We start from the raw sequence: 19,893 nt of genomic DNA, 5'->3' as shown, positions 1-19,893 counted from the left end.
CTGGCACTGCAATTAAAATACAACCTAACCAACAATATGGAACATCATATAAACAAGTACAATACATAATCAACTAACATAATGTTACATCAATACAATGCAAGAACTCTATCTAGGACCCTAATTGTGAAATCTCTTAAGAAAAACACACAGTAAAGCTAAACTGACACAAAACAGTACTACAAGCCAATCTTGGTGACAACAAAAAATTCTCCTAACAAAGAAATTCCTATAAGAAAAGAATGCCTTTAGGACCCTTCCATGAGCCAAAAGGAGAATAACTGAAAATTACAGAAAGCGATTCGCTACTGGCTTTGAGGAACCTGCAGCACAGCACTGGGCAAGACAACGACGACAAGGCAAAAATAAAGAAAAACATGTTTTTGCCTCTTCATCTCCATATAAAGGAAAAGGGATAAAAACTTCTCTTTTCTTTTTTTCTTTAATTCCTTTGGGATACTGTAAAAAATCGATGGAACGAAAACAGGTAATACAATCCTTAGTGTGATAGTGCCACAAGGTCCAAATTCCAAAACCTGTATTAACAGCTGATGCACAAACAATCCCTGCAGAATAAATATATGCAACATCTCTCAGATAAAGCAGGGAACAACAACAACAACAAACGCAGTGTAATCCTATGGGTGAGATCTGGCGAGGGTCGAGTGTACGCACACCTTACCCCTACCTTGAGGAGGTAGAGAGGATGTTTTTGATACACCCTTGGCTCAGAGAATGACAAAAGAAAGGCGGCAGCAACAAGCAGAAACAACAGCCAGATAATGCAATGACAAAAGAAAGGCGGCAGCAACAAGCAGAAACAACAGCCAGATAATATGCTATAACCGAGGCTAAAGGAACAACATGTAGAAATTACTCTCAAGACTTGGTAGAGTTTTCAGTACAATGAGCTGAATATATTTTGGTAACTGCATGAAAAATCACCTGGATGTATTCGGTACAGTAACTTGCACATACGAAAATCACATATAAGCTACAGTTGTTATTGATTATTGATCTTTCTTGTCCATTTTGGAATATATTATCATCTAATCATCGAGGTACACCAGCCAATTTTCCTAAAGAACTACAAAAAAATATCTATTTCCCGAGTAAAGCTTTTAGCTCTATATGGAATTTGCTTAACAAGTCACAAAATTCAGAAAGATCTGAACTAGTAAATACGAGGCCACTTTCAGCAATATGTGAACTTGACGAAAAGGAAAAATGTAAAAGTAACAAAATTTACGTCTTTCTGCCTACAGGAATGAGAAAACTTTTTCAGGTATCCACCATACTTCTTGAACGTATGTGTTAAGTGCAAATTCATAGAATTAAGTATTACTGCAGCCTGACCACAAATCCTTATTCAATCTCTCTACAACCTGAAGACTCCAAAGAATATAGTGATAAACTTTAAAATACAACCCACAACACTAACATACATACCCAATATAATCCCACAAGAGGGGTCTAGGGAGGGTATGATACACATAGACCTTACCTCTAACTTGTGGGGCAGAGAGGCTGTTTCAGATAGGCCCTCGGCAAAACTTTAAAATACAACCCAAAGCACTAAATGAGCTAAACTTAGAGATGTTGAGATCAAGCATAAGTTGCCAGACCCACTTAGGGAACTTATTTTCTTCCCTTCACCCCACCTGCTTATGTCTTCTTCTGACAGGATATTTAAATGAATGAGTATGTTAAAGACGGGATATTTACCTTCCCAGCGAGCATAGCGTAGACCGAGTGCAACAACAACAGTAATAGTGAGTTTCTTTCTTGATTCCTCTGACACCATAACCAGAACTCATGCTAATTCAAGGGCATGATACAGCTTGGAAACTCGCCGCCTAAGCAATGGTTCCAACCTGAAAGAAGGGACGCCTCTTTCCCACCGTTTTGCTTCATACATCTCATTCCATGCCTGCACTATCTCGTCAATATTGAATCCCAGCCCTACAAATGCGACAAACGTCAGAAACATTTCAAATAATCTTTTAAAAAAGTCACTGAATAGTAAACAAGTTTAAGGCAATATTTTCCAGTTTTACCTTCTGTCGCTGTACTGTTGGAACAATGATTCTTTATCATAACGGCAATATCTGTTGGAGAAGCTCCGGCCAATTCAAATTTTTCAACAGCAACCTCCAAAGATTCTTGCCAGAGTGGAAGCCCAAGTTTGAACTCCATAAGTGATCGTTCGTATAGCATGGTACCCCATAGTAAATTTATCTGAGACATCATGTTTGCAGCTTGCTCAGAAGCTTCATCTGCAGATATTCCTTTGAACAAATTCTCTGACTTCATCTTCTGCAATTTGTTGGTACTTGATAGTTCATTTAGACGCTGTTCCTCTGCCTCCTCCCACATCTGCATACCTCTTTCCATATTTTCCTCAGCACTGTTGTAAAGCTGCAGAACCTCAGTAGAAGGCCAAGAATCCAGATTGACACCAGTGCTAATCGTATAATACCAAGAAAGTTTTGCCTGCTCAAACTGTTGTTGCCCCAGAGCGAGGATACCTTCATAAAAGTTTGGTTTGATATTTAATGCCTCTTCATACCTCTCTCCTGCTTTCGAATATTCTTTTAGAGCCCAATCATAAGCAATTTTTATCTGCGCCAGCAAAGATTCTCCGGAACTATCTTCTTTCAAGTAGACCCTTTTCCGTGCCCTGGACATATGAACATTACCCCAGTTGAACAATGCCAAAGCAGCCATCTCCTGAAATGTTTCTCCAGCCGTGCTGAAAAGACATTGAGCTTCTTCACTTGTAATTGCCTCTTCCAAAGCCTCAGAGTATAGCTTCATTCCAACTTCATGGAGATCCAGATAAGCATCGGACTCAAATCCAACATAGTTTTTGAACAAATTAGAGAACTGGAAGATCCAATCATTAATGCAAACTGGTCCATTATGCAACTCCTTGCTTCTTTCAACATTTCCATTTTCAACAATCTTATCATGTCGTGCATTGTATTTATGATCGTCTTCCACCCCTTTGATCTTCTCATAGAAAGGATCCTGCTCTGGACTAACTTCCACGATATAGAATCTTATAGAACCATGTCCAACAGAAGCTTCAGCCCACCTTAATTCCTCGTTTGTTGTCACAGTAACCAGGTCACCTTCTTGGTCCCTATACTTGATTAGGACAGCTTTTAAGCTTGGGAAACGATCACCTATGATTTCCCTCAGTGTCAAGATACTGCAGTTCACAGGAACTTGGGCCCATCTTATGTCGTCCCCAAATACTAATTTCACTGTTCTTTTTGTCTCTTCTTCTGTGGTATGACTAATAATTTCCTCCACCACCAATTTATCTTCAGTTTTCCTCTCCTCATTGTCCTCATCTTTGTTCTCCTCAAACCGATCCTTAACCTTATTCTTGACCTCGATCTTGTCCTTATTCTTCTTTTCCTTACTCTTATCCTTAGCTTTCTTTCTGTGGGTCTTGTTCTCAGCTTTATTTCCCTCCGTCTTGTCATCAACCTTTTCTTCCTTAGTCTGGTCTTTATCCGTATTTTCATTTTGGTCCTCAGTGTTCCTTTCCTCATTCCTGTTGTCAGTTTGCTTTAAATCAACTCCGGCGTCAAATTCCTTCTCTTCCGCCTTCCCATTAACCATCTTCTCCTCTACTTTCTTGATTTTCTTCTTTAGAGCCTTCTCTTTTGATGATTTGGAGTGACTTGAAACAAATGTTGGTTCAACATATTCCGGTACAGGGATCAAATCTACCGGAATGTCATTCACACCAATACCTCTTTCCTCAATGGTTGTTTTCACCCTCTCTGCAATCTCCGTAGCCATGAGATTATTAGGCTCCATCTCCAGCACCCTATTAACATCTCTCTGTGCCAAATCAAGCCTATTCAAAGCCTCATAACACCTAGCTCTCTTCAAAAGCGCCTTACTATATTTCGGTGTGACTTCAAGAGCCAAATTGCACTCATGGATCGCTCTAGGGTATTCACTAAGTCCCATCTGCATATAACAAGCTGCTATATTACTGCGGAGGTAAGAAACATCGATGTGGTTCCGCGGAAGCAACTTGATAGCTTTGTCATACTTCAACATTGCCCCTTCATAGTCCCTTTTCTGAAATAACTTATTCCCCTCATCCTTAAGTTCCTTGGACATAGCAATGAAAACTGCTGTGTCCTTGTCAAATGCTCTAGGACTACTACTTTCACCAGATTTACCTCCTATCTTTTTCGACTTTGTCCAACTTTCCTTCCCCATTCTGACCTCAACAAATCCAACTTTCCCAACTTAAACTAATTTCCTAATCCAAATCACTAAAACAGATAAAAACTAACAGGACGTAACTGGTACAAAAATAGAGTCTTTGCACCAGATTGGAAATCAAGAACCAAACCCCACCACAACCCAGATAAGGAAATTTCACCAACCAAACAGGAACTTACAATCTGAACAAATCCACCACAACCCAGAGAAAAAAATCCAATCTTTTTCACAAAATACCAAGAAATAACTTAAAGAACTGAGATTTAGCAACCTAAATCCAAAAGGGTATTCTTCAAAATTAACAAAACATATACAAAACACTATATATTCAGAAAAAAAATTCCCCTTTCTATTGTAAGCAGCTCACCAAACAAACCCAAATTACAAGAAAAGAACCCTGAACATAAAAACACCCCCTTTATTCAGCTATAAACAAAGATTCTTGCTTTTCCTCTTCTTTTTTTTTTCTTTCAAAATTTATATTTAAATACAACTTATCTGTAAATATTCAGCTTGCTTTTGAACACCCTTCAATTTATTAATTTTTTTGCAGATTTTCTGGGAATTTTTCCATAGAAGAATGCCTGAGACTAATGTTTTCTTTTGGGTTTTTCCACAGGGAATATATGTTATGGTAGAATTTAGAAATGTGAAAAAACAATAATATTGCCTTCACTTTTTATTTAAGCTAGAAAGACTAATAAATTAAATGTATAAATATAAAAAGTACTTAAAAAAAAAAGTATCTTCTACCTTTACGTAAACGCCACAAAAACAATGTCAAGATAAATAGTTGAATTATTTAAGAAACAAAAAATAAAAAAGATCGAAGGTCGGAGCTAGATAGGATCGATCGATTCATTCAAATCATTTTCTGAAAAAATTACATTATTTCATGGTTAAAATTATTTTGTGTATGTATATAGTATATGTTAGTTCTTGTTTTTTATTTTCATTATTGTTTGTTATTAGGCAATGATCTATTCTAGTATTTTTTTTCCTGTATTTCGATTATTACATTATTAATTTTAATTATTTTTAGCACCTTCTGGTAGACTTGTCATTGTTACTTGCTACAGTCTCTTTATTTTCTTTGTGTTTGTCTTTCGAAAATAGTTTCTTTATCTTTACGAGATAGTGATAAAATTTGTGTCTTTTACCTCTCCAAATCTCACTTAGTATTTCATAGGATATGTTATTGTATACAATAAAAGTTGAACTATTTTGACTTCTTTATATATTTATTTTTTTAAAATTGTGAAACCAATTGACGTTATAGAAAAAGGAGAAATGTGATGGAAATTATACTACGAAGAATAAACTCTTATCAATCAATTAATAATTTAAATTATCAACTAATTGAGCTATTATTTTATCCCTTTTTTTTTTGAGCTATTATTTTTCTACTATTTAGATTGTGTTGATTTGTTTTCTTTTTTTCCTTGGGGGAAAAGAAAGATTATTATTTTGATTTTGTTGTTTTTTAGTAGAATAATTTATTTTATTTTTTTTGTAAACATTGATTTACATTTTATATATAGCTAATATAATATTCTATATTTGGACAACTAAACGTGGGACCCACTAACCGTGTAATCCTACATTATGGGGATGTTTGGGGAGAGTACAAATGAAGGCAACTGTCTGATTTTTTATTTTATTTTTTTGCAAATATAGATTTTATTTTATTTTTGGTAGATACAAAATCAAGAAAAGACAAATTTATTTTTTATTTATTATATCCTCAATTAATTAATTTGAAAAATGTAAATTTTTTGAAAATCTTAAATTTGTAATTAATCTACTTCATAACTAATAGGAGTCTAATGGTAAACTCACAATGTCAATATTATTTTCTTAATAGTTGTGTCCAATGGCAGAGCCAGAATTATCAGTAAGAGGGGTTCAAAAAATGAAGAAATAGACACACGAAGTAGGCGAAGGGGGTTCGCCATCTATTATATATACCTAAATACTTCAACTATTCAAATCATGAAGTTGTGATTGGTCAAATGATATAAAAGGGATTAATTACCTGTCTCCTTTGAAATAAGCTTATTTTAAAATTATTTTAACCATATAAAAATAATATAATTTTTCACCGAAAGAGGTTCGGATAAACCTGCTAATGACAATGTAGCTCTGCCACTGATTATGTCAATTCAAAAGTGAACAAATAATTATAAACATAAATTTTCAAAAGTGTAATTTATAGTTTCAAAGCTTGAACAGAGAGTTGGATATTTCAATTCAATTAGTAATATATCATTGAAAATTTTTTAATTTTTTTTATCGTATATTTAAACGTAAGCTAAAATAAATAACACTCTGATATAAAAGTTTTTGGGGAATAAAAGACAGGTTGGAAAAGTATATGTGGTGAGGGAAAAACATAGATGTATGTAATATGGTTGGACCTTTAAAAATGAAGTGCACGTTATCTTCAACTCACCTCAAAAGTTTCAAAAAATAAAGATAAATTAAAATTAAAAGATACTCATTTAAAAAATAATAATAATAAAGTTTAATATATGATTTTTTCACAAAATACCTACCAACCGTTTAATCCCCTAAAAAACAAACAAGAAAAAATGAAGGCAAAAGTTGTCTTTTAATGTAGAAAAGTATTTTAATACATGATTTGATTATTAGTTAAGTTTGTCTAACTTGACTTCAACCCTCCAAGTTAAAGTCTTTGAATTTTTATTTTATTTTATTTGAGTAAAAAAAAATTCGTAATTTATATATGTAGTTTAAAATTTTATCGTTATTTAGAAGGATTTATGCGCCAATTCTTGTTTATATTCATTTTTTCTTAATTTATATTCTGACATTTGATTGTGTCATTATAATCGTTTGAGTTGTAATTTATATTTGATTAAACATTTTAAAGTTCTTTTAAGTGTATTTTTTATATAAATATTTTTCAAAAGTACTTCTGGAGAAAAATAACTTTTGAAAAAACAAGATTTCTTACTTTCTGCAAAATAGTATTTTCATCTATAGATTTAATCAGATACTTAACTTTTTTAAAAAATAAGTATTTTTATAAAAAGATTATTGTTGTTATTTGAAAACTTAAAATCTTTAACAAAATCCTTTTGATTGCTGCAAAGACCTAGCAAAATTATCAATACTTTTAAAGTCTAAATTACCAATACTAAACCTAGATATTAACTTCATTGATTCTTCAATATGTTCAACTTTTAATTTCTAATACTTTGTTTGGATCATTGTTACCTATTATTTCATAGTGTATTGTATTGTATTATACTGTATTGTATGGTAGATATAATGTTTGGCTAGACTGTATTGTTTGTTGTTATTTATAACATTTTAATTATTTGATTTGATCGTATCGTACTGTATTGTAAATTATAAATTTACTGGAATATACTTAATTATTCTAGGGTAAGAGGTTTGACTAGATTTAAATAATTAAGATAAAGAGTAAAATAGTATTTTGAAATATTATGTAAATATATAATTGGAAAAAGAAATTAAGTAACAATGGAAACACATCAAATTGGTCGTTTCATAAAATAGGGGTTTTCATTGTTACGTAACAATGAAATTTAACAATACAATACATTTTAAGTAACAATCAAAACAAACATTGTAGGTACAGTAACGATACAATACAATACAATGAATAACAATGATCCAAACATAGTATAAATGAAAGAAGTTTAATTAACATTTCTAAAAGTGTTTATATATTCGTTGTTTTTGATAAAATTTTCCATATTGAACGTGTAGAGATTCTATCATCAAGTCTAAATCAATTTTGGTTAAAATCAATAACTTAAATTATTCATCACGAATATCCTGATAGTTATTAAACTTATCATGAATAATGAATATAAATATCACAAATAAGTAATTTAATCATAAATACCTTAATTAATTTGCCTTCATCTTTAATCTTAAATGTTCTAATATATAGTTATGGTATAAGTTACAAGTTATAATAACTATGTGATTTGATTGGTCAATTCATGTACACCTAATGATAAGCTCCAATTTGATTGGCTAAAATATGTATCTAATATTGTATATGCTATTTAATAATATTTTTTTGAATAATTTTAAACTTTTACCTTGTCACATAATTAAAATTTATTTTGATTATCTTTAATTTATGAATATAAAGGTTCAATTTTTTTTTTAAATTTTGTGTCAAGTTAAAACCAGATAATTTAAAATCGTCATTTTTACTATAATTTGAACAAAATAAATAGTGTAGTCAATAAGCAAGAAATTCTATGTTTCGCAGACCACTGTATCATATTCTACACCATAATTAGGGTTTCAATTTGGGGCAAAAAAACAAAAACCAGAGAAAAAGGAAGAAGATGAGATCGATATGGTGTTTGATTGTTCTAATTTTCTCCATTAGTCTCTTATACGGCGTCGTTACTTCCTCCCAGATATTATCTGTTCACGCAGGTATACCTAAAATCTCAAGTACTTTCTTTGTTATTTCAATGTTAAATGAGGATTTTTTTTTTAATTTGAAGTTCATTGTTGATGTGTTAATTGTACTGAAATTGAATTTTTTTTCCGTTTAGTTTGTAATTTTTTTTGTTTTTGTTGGATTATGTAGTTTATTATTTGCTTAATTTAGAGAGATCATTCGATAATTAGCTAGTTGATCGTAGATTTTAAAAGTTCATCTATAAAGATTTTCAAGTTCTGTACCCTTGTAGCCTAGTGATTAGTGATCAGTCTCAGTTCAAATTCCAAAGAGACAAAAAAGGTCAGCTGACTAAGAATATAGTTATCTGGTACTTGTTGCTGGTAGGTGATAGAAAGTATCCGTACAAGTTGACGCGGACACCTAGTAATAAAAAAAGGGTGATTTTTTGGGTTTTTGGGACTTACACTAGCAAACTTCATTGTTTTCCCAACTAGAATGTATGTCTAAACATAACGTTAAATTCCAAAATCGCAATTTCAAAAGCTCTCATTTTCAAGTTTCAACTTCAAAATATATGGTCAAACGGGGGGTAAGAATTTTAGGCGTGTTGTTAATGAAGCATGATTGGGAAAGGGAAATAATGAGCCAACAATACTAGGTTAATAATAATCCTGTTTAGTGTTTGATTACCTTTGATTTCTAGGCTTATTTCTTCTTCTTTTTTGTGTTTTAGAATGATTATTATTATAACTGAAATTGGTTAATAGAATTACACAAAAAAAGGAAAAAGCTTAACCTGGTTGATGCTCCAAATTTTTAGTGATAGAAGCTTTAACTAATAGTTGGGAATATTAGCTTGAGTTGGCCATGCACCAAGTGCCCCCCATATCTAGTGGGGTAGCCGTAGGGGAAGAGTAGGTGTATATCATTCACAGTCTTCCGCTTTCATTTCCAAAAAGAGGCTGTTTCCACGTGTTGAAAGTTTGACCTACATGGTAGTCACGAAAAGAGAAACTCCATTGTTCACGCCCTAAAATTGTTCTTGAATGAAAAAGGAAAGCCACCAGCATTTCTGTTCAGTTGATTGCACTAGTGCTGACAAAACTTGCATCTTGCTCAAAAGAGAATACTTTCCAGAATGATTATTATTTGCTATTATTAGGTTGTAATTCTTGTGGTTCTTCCTATTTGTATCAGGCGCATCATTCAGTCAAAGTTCTAAAGAACCAAAATATAAGGTTGAGTTTCATTCAGAAGACTCACCTTTCCAACCGGTAAGTTATTTGTCATGTCTCTCACCTTTTTACATATTCATAGGCACACTATGCACTTCAAAAACTTTATATGCTTGCAATAAAAGATGATCTCTAATTATAAATAAGAATCTAAGAAGTGGATGTAAAACTGGGAAGTACAGTATGCGCTTAAACACATGAATAATTTTAGAGTACTATTCTTCAAACTTAAGTTAAGAATTTGAATCTATGTTAGTCATACATATAAGATCACAATGGGAACTGGGAAGCATGCTGAACAGCCTTTTTGAGCAACACATTTGAAGTATAGTGTCACCTTAGGATCCTTTAGTGGTGACACTGGTAACTTGAGGGCTAGAACTGTGGGATAAACATTTAGGCTTCTTTGGTACCTCAGGGGAAAGTGCAACTGATACTTTCATTAATTTTGTATGCAACCTGTTGAAAGGGGATGCAAACAGAAATTTGACCTGATATTCTGAGCAAATAATGATGAGATGGAGGGTGAATTTACATGTATGATCATTCTACAAATCTTATGTACTGATGCACTCTGTTTTGCAGGATGATGACCAGGAAACTATTCTCATGCCCAACAAAAATGGGGAGAAGTTCCTCTGTTATTTGCCTAAAGTCGATAAACCGAAGATTGGTAAACCAGTGACAACCAATATAAGCAGTTTGGTCGTGGACACTGAGAAACGCATCAAGTTGAAGACGCCAGATGAACTACTTGAAGTACTGAAGGATAAATGCCTTGTCAGGGTGAGAATCCATCTAGCTCTTCCCTTACCACTTGATGAAGAAGTAGTCTAATTTTTTTCTATTATCTTGCACTATCAAAATTTTCTACAGCAAGAAGGGTGGTGGTCATATGAATTCTGTTATGAGAAGAAGTTGAGGCAAGTTCATTTGGAGGATGAAAAGGTATGTTTTACTTCACTTATAAGTGTGTTCTTCAGGCATGATTTCTCAGAGTAACCTTTTGTTTTTTGCACCAAGAATATTTTAAATATTTAATTGGCTGAGTCTTTGTTGCCTTGCTAAAGCTCCTGTCATGTGATTAGGGGTGGGTCAGTTTCGGAAAATTCAAAGGATCAGATACTGAGATTGGATAATCTAAAACCACTTCCTTTCCCCCTGCACACCTTGATTAATCCACTGGGCAGCCTGTTCAGCCACATATGTTGCCAAAGGTAATACTGCCCACCAAGACGTCAAGACCATAGGAAATGATGTCACACTAAGTGCTGTGGCTGGGATTTGAACCGAGAATCTCTACGTAGTTACTCCCGTCTCTCAACCACTAGACCATCCCATCCTCCCCTCCCATTTGGTATGACATATTGACTTTCATGGTGGTGAAGTTGAATGAGCTGTTATATTCGACTTTGAAATAGCCAAGAAGATCTAGTATAGATTTCTGACTATATCCAGGTGCAGCGGGTGATGCCAAATTCTTTGAGGCAACACTTTCTGAGCTGGAAATTTGAGAAGGAAAAAAGATTACTAGCCTATTTCTTACATGTTCCAAAACTTTCTTGTTCTTGCTGCTTTTTGGTAATTCTTACATCTTTAGGAGACAGATGATTTACTAGACTTTAAGGATTGCCTGTTAGTTTGCAAATGGAACTAAACTGTTTGTTCTGTCATATTTTTTCTTTTATGCAGATTATATCGTAATTGAAAAGATAATAGTTGAAAGATGTGAAGAGTATAGAGATGTCATATCAAAATCAAAATATTATGATGTAGTAGTAAATTGAATGACTTTACATCTTGAACTTGTTGGGTTCTCATTCAAGTATAGATTTTGAATTATTGGGATGATGAAAATTGAAGGTAGCACAAACATATTTATTGGAGAAAAAAGTATGTCAAACATATGGAGGGAGGATGTTTATTGAGCAATTGCATTTCTTGGTTCACCATAGCCTGCATACTGTTTTCATGTAGATAGGAGTATCTTTTACCCTCTCCATATTAATATATTTGTTTTACTTTTCTTTTTAATTTGTTTTTAAAAAGTATCCTTTTCTATATTTAGTATTTTTTTATATTCCAATGATCTCACTTTATCCTTGATGACACCTCCTTATCAAAACGACCTGGCATGGTTAAGACCACTACATTCATAAGGATATTGTTCGCAATGCTATTACTTTAAAACCAAAAAAGATTACAAAATCTTCTTTATATTCTTCAACTTAGTGTCTCATAAAACTAGGACAAATAAAATGAAATGGGAGTATATGCATTGTTGATCAATTATTTGCCTTGTTAAAAAGTGTATACTCTGATCAAAGAAAATATTTGTATGTGTTTTCAGTTGGTTCAAGAATTTATCTTGGGTAATTATGATGCTGAGGCTACCAGAGCTTATCATCAGAAGCACTCAGATAGTTCAGTACTAAAGGATCCCCGTTCGAAAGATGCATCACAAAGGTATGGATATCAAACTGTTACTTACTAACTGACTTGGAAAGAGCTTCTATTACAAACCTTCGGTACATAGTGTCTGCTAACCAATTAAAAGCAAAAGGCTCTTCAGTTTCAAGTCTCACACAAGTACTTGACTACAGAAAACAACTGTTATCGTACATTTATTCAATTTTATGAAATTTTTGGGAAGTCTTTCTCAAACTTGAAGCACAATGCCTGAGGTGTGGATGGATTAAAATTCTTAATTTCTTCTTCAGGATAATTAATTCCTCCAACTCTTTGACTTCTGTAGATATCATGCTCATATATATACTAATGGAACCATGTGTGATTTAACAAATGAGCCACGACAGACAGAGGTATGAAGCTATTCTTTTGCGTTTTGCTATGTCTTTTTTATCCAAAAATTCTGTATTTCTGATGGACTCAGTTCCAGGTGAGGTTTGTTTGCTCAGAGCCTAGAGCAATGATAAGCTCTATAACTGAATTGTCCACCTGCAAGTACGCTCTCACCGTACACTGCCCAACCCTCTGCAAACACCCGTAAGTTATTCTGCTTGATTTTTAAAGAAAGTTACTCCTTATTTTTTTGTTCAATTTCTCTCTTATGGCTGCTGATAATGGCAGTAAGTCATCCATTCTCTTTTGGGTTGTCTGTTATTTGTGGTTGCTGTTTATATCTATTTCAATACTTGCTTCCGTTAGTAACTTACTATCTGCTGCTGACGTATTGAGAAATCGGAGACTTTTCTAGATAGGAATTGGAAATCCAGTTGTTCTTCATGTTAGCGAAACGCTGGTCAAAAACATTCATCAAGAAGTACCATAAGCTGAAAATACGTGCTTATTATAGGTCTCAGTCAAAATTCAGCAGACCACCACATCAAACATTTCGTGACGGTCTAGGAGTCAGATAATTTTTCATTCTTTTCTCCAATCATAGTTGTCTTGGGATTTTCTAATAGTCGTAATAAAATAACACCCCCAATGTTATCCCACAAGTGGAGTTTGGGGAGGGTGGTGCGTACACAGACCTTACCCCCACCTTATGGCCACCTTTTTGTGAGAACTGCGGGATTTGATGCTTGGTTGTGCAGTTAACATTTTCATACTCAAGATTTGTATATATTTGGATAAATGAACAAAGTTCCTCCCTCAGTTTAATGCACATTATGCTGGACTTCAAAAGAATGTCTTTGATAGATCAATCTTAAATAGGAAGAATTCTCTAGGTTACTCCATTGAACACTTAAACAAGTACTCTTAAATGTTTCTGAATGGCATTATTGCTATGCAATCATTTAGGTTTAGTTATCTTAACATTTATAGCTTGTTCTCCGTATAAGCACAAGAACAACTCATTTTGTCTGGTCGTCAGCATTTGCTCTGATATTGGAAACAGCCTCTCTACCTCCCATGGTAGGGGTAAGGTCTGTGTACACACTTCCCTTCCAAACCGCACTTGTGGGATTACACTAGGTATGTTGCTGCTGTTGTCACCATTTGCTCTGATTGCTAATTGTTCTATGCAGGCTCTTTCAAGAAGAAAGACCCGTGTGGCATACCATTAACTGTAATACTCTTCCAAAAGATTACAGAGAAACGAAAGTTGAAGATAACTTTGAAAATGAAAAGATCGCCATGGTGACAGACTCAAAGTATCAGTATCAGCCTTCGATTGATTCAGATGAGCACGCGAGTGTGGAGGAAGACAATTCAGATGATGAAAATATCACTGTAGCAACATAATACATACATGATGACCTATGAAGGAATTTACTGCAGAAATGTTACATTCATCGACTTATCGATATCAACCTGCTAAGCCTCAACTCTTTTTCTACTTGTTCATCTAATTCAGTATAGAACTTTTTGAAAAGGTACAACACATTTTTCTGGTACAGGGATAGAAGTCACATTTGTTGAGGAAACATGACCCTAATGTTATAAATATAAGATGGCACTTTAGCTCAAGCATTCTCAAAGATTGTGCACCACTTTCAAAATTCTAATTGCTTAATTGTTGGTGAGTTTATTCACATTCTATTTCATCTTAATTTGTTGTATGGTGAGTTTTTCCTTCTAAAGAAAAGAAATATAAATTTAAAAGAATAACATGAACCATTTGTAAAACATTTTCTTCGACGTTAAGCTATTTTTCCAGCATCACTAGAACATGAGTCGTAAATTTGCATAAAACAAAACCTATTGCATTAAAGGAATAGGCTATAAGATCATATATTCTATTCACAGCAAACTATTCAAGTTTGTTAAAATGTACTGTACTTTTAACTACGAATACGGACAATACTCAAACATGTATTGTACTTGTAACTATGACGATGAACCAATCTCTACGTTAACTCCTAAGGTTACTAAAGCTAAGTACTCGTTTATAGCTTCACCTTCTTCTGTGACCTCAATGTCGTAGTCAGAGTAAGCATCACCTTTTAGTAATTCGCCAGTAATCTCATCTTCCATTTCTACATCACGCGTCTCAACTTTGTTCTGACTTGGACCTCCATTACTACTTGAGCCTGCGTTAGTACCTGATCCATCTTCACTTTGGTCATTAGTTAGAGGATCATTTGCGATTCCATCTTCTCCCTGGTCGTTGGGAAGAGTATTGTCTACATTGTGATCTCCTGCTGCAGCAGTAGTACTTGTTCCTTGAAGCAGATGATCTATTGCTGCTTGACGTGTGCCAAAGCTGCGAATAGCTGCAGCCGCTGCCAAAACAAAACCATTTTATATTATTATGTCAGCTCAAATGACGACCATATCCTACTTACAAGAAATAAGAGTTCATGACTTCTAATTAATAAGTAGTGAATTGCCAGCAGGCAGCAGCTTAGCACGATCATTGAGCAACGCAGAAACCAATATTATTTAGAGAGTAGGTATGAAAGGTTGACTATAGTGGATACAAGAGAGGTATAGATAGGTCGAAGAAGTATCGGGGTGGTGATTAGACTATGTATCTTGTTGTTGTTGGATTTGAGTCCCTAAAAGGTAATGTATCAACTTTTCAAGAGCTAAAGCAAATGGATCTCAGAAAAAGGATCATGGACCAGAACTTAAATCAGGATGAATTTAACAAATACGAGATACCTGCTTCTCTGGGGAAACCCATGGATACAAGCTCTTCAATTGAAGCATTGGCTGCTTGACGCAATCTTTTTTTCTTCCTAGACTCGATATGTATCTGCATCACGAAACGAAGAGGCATATAACCAGAGATATTCTTTGATAAATGAGCACTGTGAGTCAGGACACCAGAAATTTGATAAATCCTAGTTCCTCTGCCCCATTTATAACTATATCAACGAGTCATTTTCATTCCACTGAACTGGGAATTGTCTATCTACCATGAGACAAATACAACTGTCTCATTGAATAAGTAAATGGTTGAATTTTTCCAATTCACGGTCCCAGAAAAATCAGGTGCTTATTCCCATTTTATTCAATTAACCGATTGTCAAGCTAGCCCATTGTTTTTTTCAATAAGTCAAACTTTCATTAGTAGACATCAAGTTGGTATCAGAAGTATTTACAAAGGTGTCCATGACTAGTAAACGTCAAGTTGGAGTCAAAAGTATTAATGAGTTGACTACCGCCATTCATCAAACTTGCCAGCTGTTTATTTTGAGTTCGTCTAAATCAGAAGAGCAGGAGACTCCGATCCATCTTTCTGATACTTCTATATAATATATTAGATCTCCACATTAAAAAAAAGAAGAAGTAGAACCACTAGAGATTTCTCTTGGTCTACCTCTAACAACCAGGACTTCTGTAATATTTGATTGATCACTATTTTGCATATTCCTATTCCTAAAGAAGTACCTAGGACATTCTAACACTTTTCGACAAGCATTTGCTGCAGCTGATCTGCAAACCTAGATAGAATTAACTGGTAGGAACACAACCCAACAATTCCCAAATTATAAAATCTGTAATAAAATTTGACCAGCAACTTATACCTGGGTACATAATCGACTAATAGCTTCACGTGGACATTTATTCATGCCAGGAAATTTACCTGTATTGAAGAATTAGCTTCTGGATTTGTCAAGTCATCCAAAGCCTTTTGTGTGTCATTTTCATTTCGTCGCAGTGCTTCTGCAGCAAGCTCTTTCTCAAACCTGGCATTCAGGAATATGAACGAGTTTTATACAATATCAGTCCAGTCAAGACTTAACATAAGCCTGACTCTTAACATAAGCCTGACTTAAGGATAAAAGAAGCTTAGTCATTCTGGTTTATCAACCAAATGTACTGTTTGATAGCCGAAAAAGCTCTCCAGATTTTCTGATCCAGAGTTAGTTATGAGTTATGATCATAAAAAGTAGTTTCAGTCAAATTGTCCTAATGCAAGGGATACATGGAACGTCTCCACACAAAAGATCCTGTGATACAAGTCTTACTTACCCAATTGACACCAATTCATTCAGCCTCTCGATATCAACAGCTTTTCCAAGAGGAGTCGTTCCATAACACTTTTGCTCCCTACAGTTAATATGGTAGATAATTTTAGTAAATGTATCTAATCTTTAATGAGATACAGAAAGGAATTATATTTTAAAACAAAGATGAACTCACGTGATCTCCTTCTGCCTCTTAAGGTCATCCACCCTTTTCCGTGCTTTCTTTTCTCTCTCTTCAACAAGAAAATCAACAGCATTTTCTACTACTTGGTTGTTCATACGCAGCGCTCTCTTGGCATCCTGTTCTTTGTAGCCCATACCCAAAAGTAAGGACAAAGCTTCATCTGGAATTTGAAGCTGTTTTTTAAGAAAGACAAAAAAATCATGTAACTGTTTATGAAGAATTAACCAACAGAGAAGGAACAACAGCTGATACGCCAAAGAAGCAATAGATCTGAATGTAAATTCGATAAACTATTAAGTCAGCATCATAAGCAGCATGAACACATGTGCACGTGCATGAATAACCAGATAGAAATTGAAGCAAAAGTAGACACTGTAGGTGAATATATGTTCTCCTACAAGAACTGAATATTTTCCAAATATCTGTCTATAAGTGAAAATGGAAAGAGCCAATTATCATCAGCTTTACAAAGAAAGACAGGCTAACCTGCAAAAACTTTGCTTGAGCAGATGTCAAGGACTTTCTAGATTTTTCAGTCTGATTGCTATGATATGCCACTACTCCTTCTAGCAGCTCCAGCCTCAAATGTCTAGAAAGAAGATATGGAAGCAACAAATTTTCAAATAATGTTGCAAGGCACTTTTTACTGTATTATACACAAGCAATATCAATCTGTTTTGAAGGGTTCACTCACAGAGCAATCTCCGGATAACGTCCTTTTTGAAGCAGTCTGAGACGACTCGCTTCCTTCCCATGAGAACGCTCGAGCCCTTCCCTAGCTTTTGCAAGGCGGACTCCTGCAACTGAGAGCCAGCTGATATCTCGGAGCATAAAGTAGCACCACACCATGTCTATTTGCAGAATGGGCACATTGTCTATCATCTGAAAAGTCAAAGAGGAAGGGTGGAATCATCAGATAATAGCTATGGAGCAAATTTCTGCAGACCAGAGAATAACGTGTCTTGCCATAAAATGAAAAATACATTTTATAAATGCTAAGAACTATTTACAAGATAAGGCCATTCAAGGACTGACAAACAAAGACTATCAAACGACCATATGAGAAGAGTAAGGAGGGCATGTTCCATGACTTTGTTGCAATTAACAAATTACATCATCTTATTTCCTTTTATTTCTTTCTTTTTCCATATTATATTACTCAAAAAGTGCAAGGTCACTTTTTTTCATTGTTGCAGAAGTCCAAGGTCACTTTTCACATCAATTCAGTGAGGAATTCAGATTCACAAATTGTGAGCCACTCTCATTAATCATTAAATAATGAACATTTATGGTTCTCATCTTAAATAACGATGATGATTAAACTAACAAATACTCAATTTTCTGGAAGAAAGAATCTAACTCACCTCGATGAGTTTCTGGTCGCAGAGAGAGAAAGCTTCCTGCAAAAGAGAACCCACTTCTGTATGAGCATTCAACAAGATATTTTATATAAACACGGCGAAAAGCAAGAAAAAGATCAGCACTAACCTCTCCCATGGTCAGCACTTCTAGTGCTTCCTTGTACTTTTTCTTCCTCATCAAGGCTTTTGCATTTGCGTGAAGCATGAGGCCCATCATTATTGCCCTGAAAAATAAAGAAAAAGGAATCAACAGATTGTGTTTCATAGTCAATATGAAACTGTTTATTAAATAGGTTACAACAACATCAGCAAACGCAATTCTACAGATGGGGTCTAGGGAGGGTAGTGTGTACACAGACCTTACCCTACCTTGTGATGGTAGAGAAGTTGTTTCTGATAGACCCTCGGCTCAAGGAGAGATGAAAAATAAGCAGTAATAACATACAGTAACAACAGCAAGATAATAGATAAACGAAGCGAAAGAAACAAACAGATAGTACTAAAGATTTAAGAATAAGCAACTTAAAAAATAATACTAATACCCCTAGTGCGGAAAAGAAATACGCTTGTTTACTGAATAAATTAGGAAAATAATTTTGCATGCCTCTGGTCAGTCTCAGATCCCAGTTGCACCTTTTGTCCACTCTGATTTTCGAGCTCCAGATTGAAATCTTCAACAGGTAATGAGCCATCCGCATGTCTGGCTGACAGTGAAATAGCAGCAGCCCTGTAATTCCAAGCATATCAGTATACAGGCAAAGAATTCACAGTTGACTGGATAAAAATAAAGGTACACTTAAATTTTTTTAAAAAAGACATATAGCAAACCCCCCTCGCCCCTTTGCCCATTCTTCTACTTTTGCATCCAAAATAATCACCCCCTTTTCTTCTTATACAGCAATACTCCACCAAAACGCAAAGAGCATAAGCCGAACCTTCCTACCCCTTCCTCTTTCAACATCTTCTCTCCATTCCACCCAAACACCATCTCTACACATATTCTTCTTCACCGTCAATTAGAGCATAAACACTTCCTGCCCAAACCAAACCTCTCTTACCTCCTCCTCTGTTTCTTCTCCTTCTTAGGAAAGCAGCAAGTCCATGACCTCCCCTATTTCACATCTTCTTTTTCCTTGACACATGACAAAGCGAAACCCCCCCACCCCCACCCCCAAACCGGCAATGGGGTGGTGTTGCGAAGGAAGGTGCAATTTAAATGAAAAAGATGATTAATATCCATGTATTTTGCTGCTACTATATCATCAGAAACTACCATAGGATCACCACAACACAACTTTAGAATCCCCAAAATCAATGGAAATACAACAGGAAATACGCAACGCAAGTCACCATCAAAATCAAATGTTAATTTTTACATGTACCAAAATAACAGCTAAGTCAGACCCTACTTTCACTTTGAATTCTGATCACACTATTTAAAAACAGAATTAACAAACCATAGCAAATAGAATCCCAAGTCAAATTCAGAAGAGAAATACATCAAATAAAGAAGAAGCTGAACAACAACAAAATAGGAACCAGAGCAGCGCCC

At 34.7% G+C, this 19,893-nt stretch overlaps 3 protein-coding genes across 4 annotated transcripts in view; 1 reads left to right on the top strand and 2 right to left on the bottom strand.

The window, feature by feature from the left end:
* Positions 1 to 12: 12 nt before the first annotated feature.
* On the bottom strand, positions 13 to 4,937 carry LOC107025956 (protein PHOX1). Of its 2 annotated transcripts, XR_003579651.1 has the most exons (3): positions 2,058 to 4,936; positions 1,726 to 1,962; positions 13 to 566 (listed from the first exon to the last, which is right to left on the bottom strand). XR_003579651.1 is itself a non-coding variant. In XM_027918762.1 (2 exons), the coding sequence occupies exons 1-2, from the start codon at positions 4,246 to 4,248 to the stop codon at positions 1,814 to 1,816; spliced, it is 2,340 nt and encodes a 779-aa protein (XP_027774563.1). In that variant the 5' UTR covers positions 4,249 to 4,937; the 3' UTR covers positions 1,732 to 1,813. The 2 variants fall into 2 exon arrangements, 1 of the variants encoding a protein (XP_027774563.1); XM_027918762.1 differs by lacking the exon at positions 13 to 566 and having other exon boundaries at positions 1,732 to 1,962; positions 2,058 to 4,937.
* A 3,565-nt stretch (positions 4,938 to 8,502) lies between these two features.
* Positions 8,503 to 14,357, top strand: LOC107024106 (protein OS-9 homolog). Its single transcript, XM_015225002.2, has 8 exons — positions 8,503 to 8,703; positions 9,872 to 9,948; positions 10,495 to 10,695; positions 10,786 to 10,857; positions 12,260 to 12,375; positions 12,665 to 12,731; positions 12,809 to 12,915; positions 13,905 to 14,357. Exons 1-8 carry the CDS (start codon positions 8,610 to 8,612, stop codon positions 14,119 to 14,121), a joined length of 951 nt encoding a protein of 316 aa, XP_015080488.1. The 5' UTR covers positions 8,503 to 8,609; the 3' UTR covers positions 14,122 to 14,357.
* A 185-nt stretch (positions 14,358 to 14,542) lies between these two features.
* The window catches only part of LOC107024036 (NEDD8 ultimate buster 1), a 6,723-nt gene continuing 1,372 nt past the window's right edge, over positions 14,543 to 19,893 (bottom strand). Inside the window, exons 2-11 of the mRNA XM_015224915.2 lie at positions 18,946 to 19,068; positions 18,469 to 18,565; positions 18,345 to 18,380; positions 17,675 to 17,862; positions 17,467 to 17,569; positions 16,972 to 17,153; positions 16,801 to 16,878; positions 16,412 to 16,514; positions 15,484 to 15,577; positions 14,543 to 15,101 (exon numbers count right to left, since the gene is read on the bottom strand). Coding sequence (XP_015080401.1) covers positions 14,707 to 15,101; positions 15,484 to 15,577; positions 16,412 to 16,514; positions 16,801 to 16,878; positions 16,972 to 17,153; positions 17,467 to 17,569; positions 17,675 to 17,862; positions 18,345 to 18,380; positions 18,469 to 18,565; positions 18,946 to 19,068 — 1,399 coding nt within the window. The 3' untranslated portion in view covers positions 14,543 to 14,706. The remainder of the gene's footprint in view (positions 15,102 to 15,483; positions 15,578 to 16,411; positions 16,515 to 16,800; positions 16,879 to 16,971; positions 17,154 to 17,466; positions 17,570 to 17,674; positions 17,863 to 18,344; positions 18,381 to 18,468; positions 18,566 to 18,945; positions 19,069 to 19,893) is intronic.

Source organism: Solanum pennellii, chromosome 7 (assembly GCF_001406875.1).
Source record: "Solanum pennellii chromosome 7, SPENNV200".
NCBI classification, from domain to species: domain Eukaryota; kingdom Viridiplantae; phylum Streptophyta; class Magnoliopsida; order Solanales; family Solanaceae; genus Solanum; species Solanum pennellii.
Note: the sequence above shows the minus strand (reverse complement) of the source record. Positions and strands in the feature narration are given on the sequence as shown.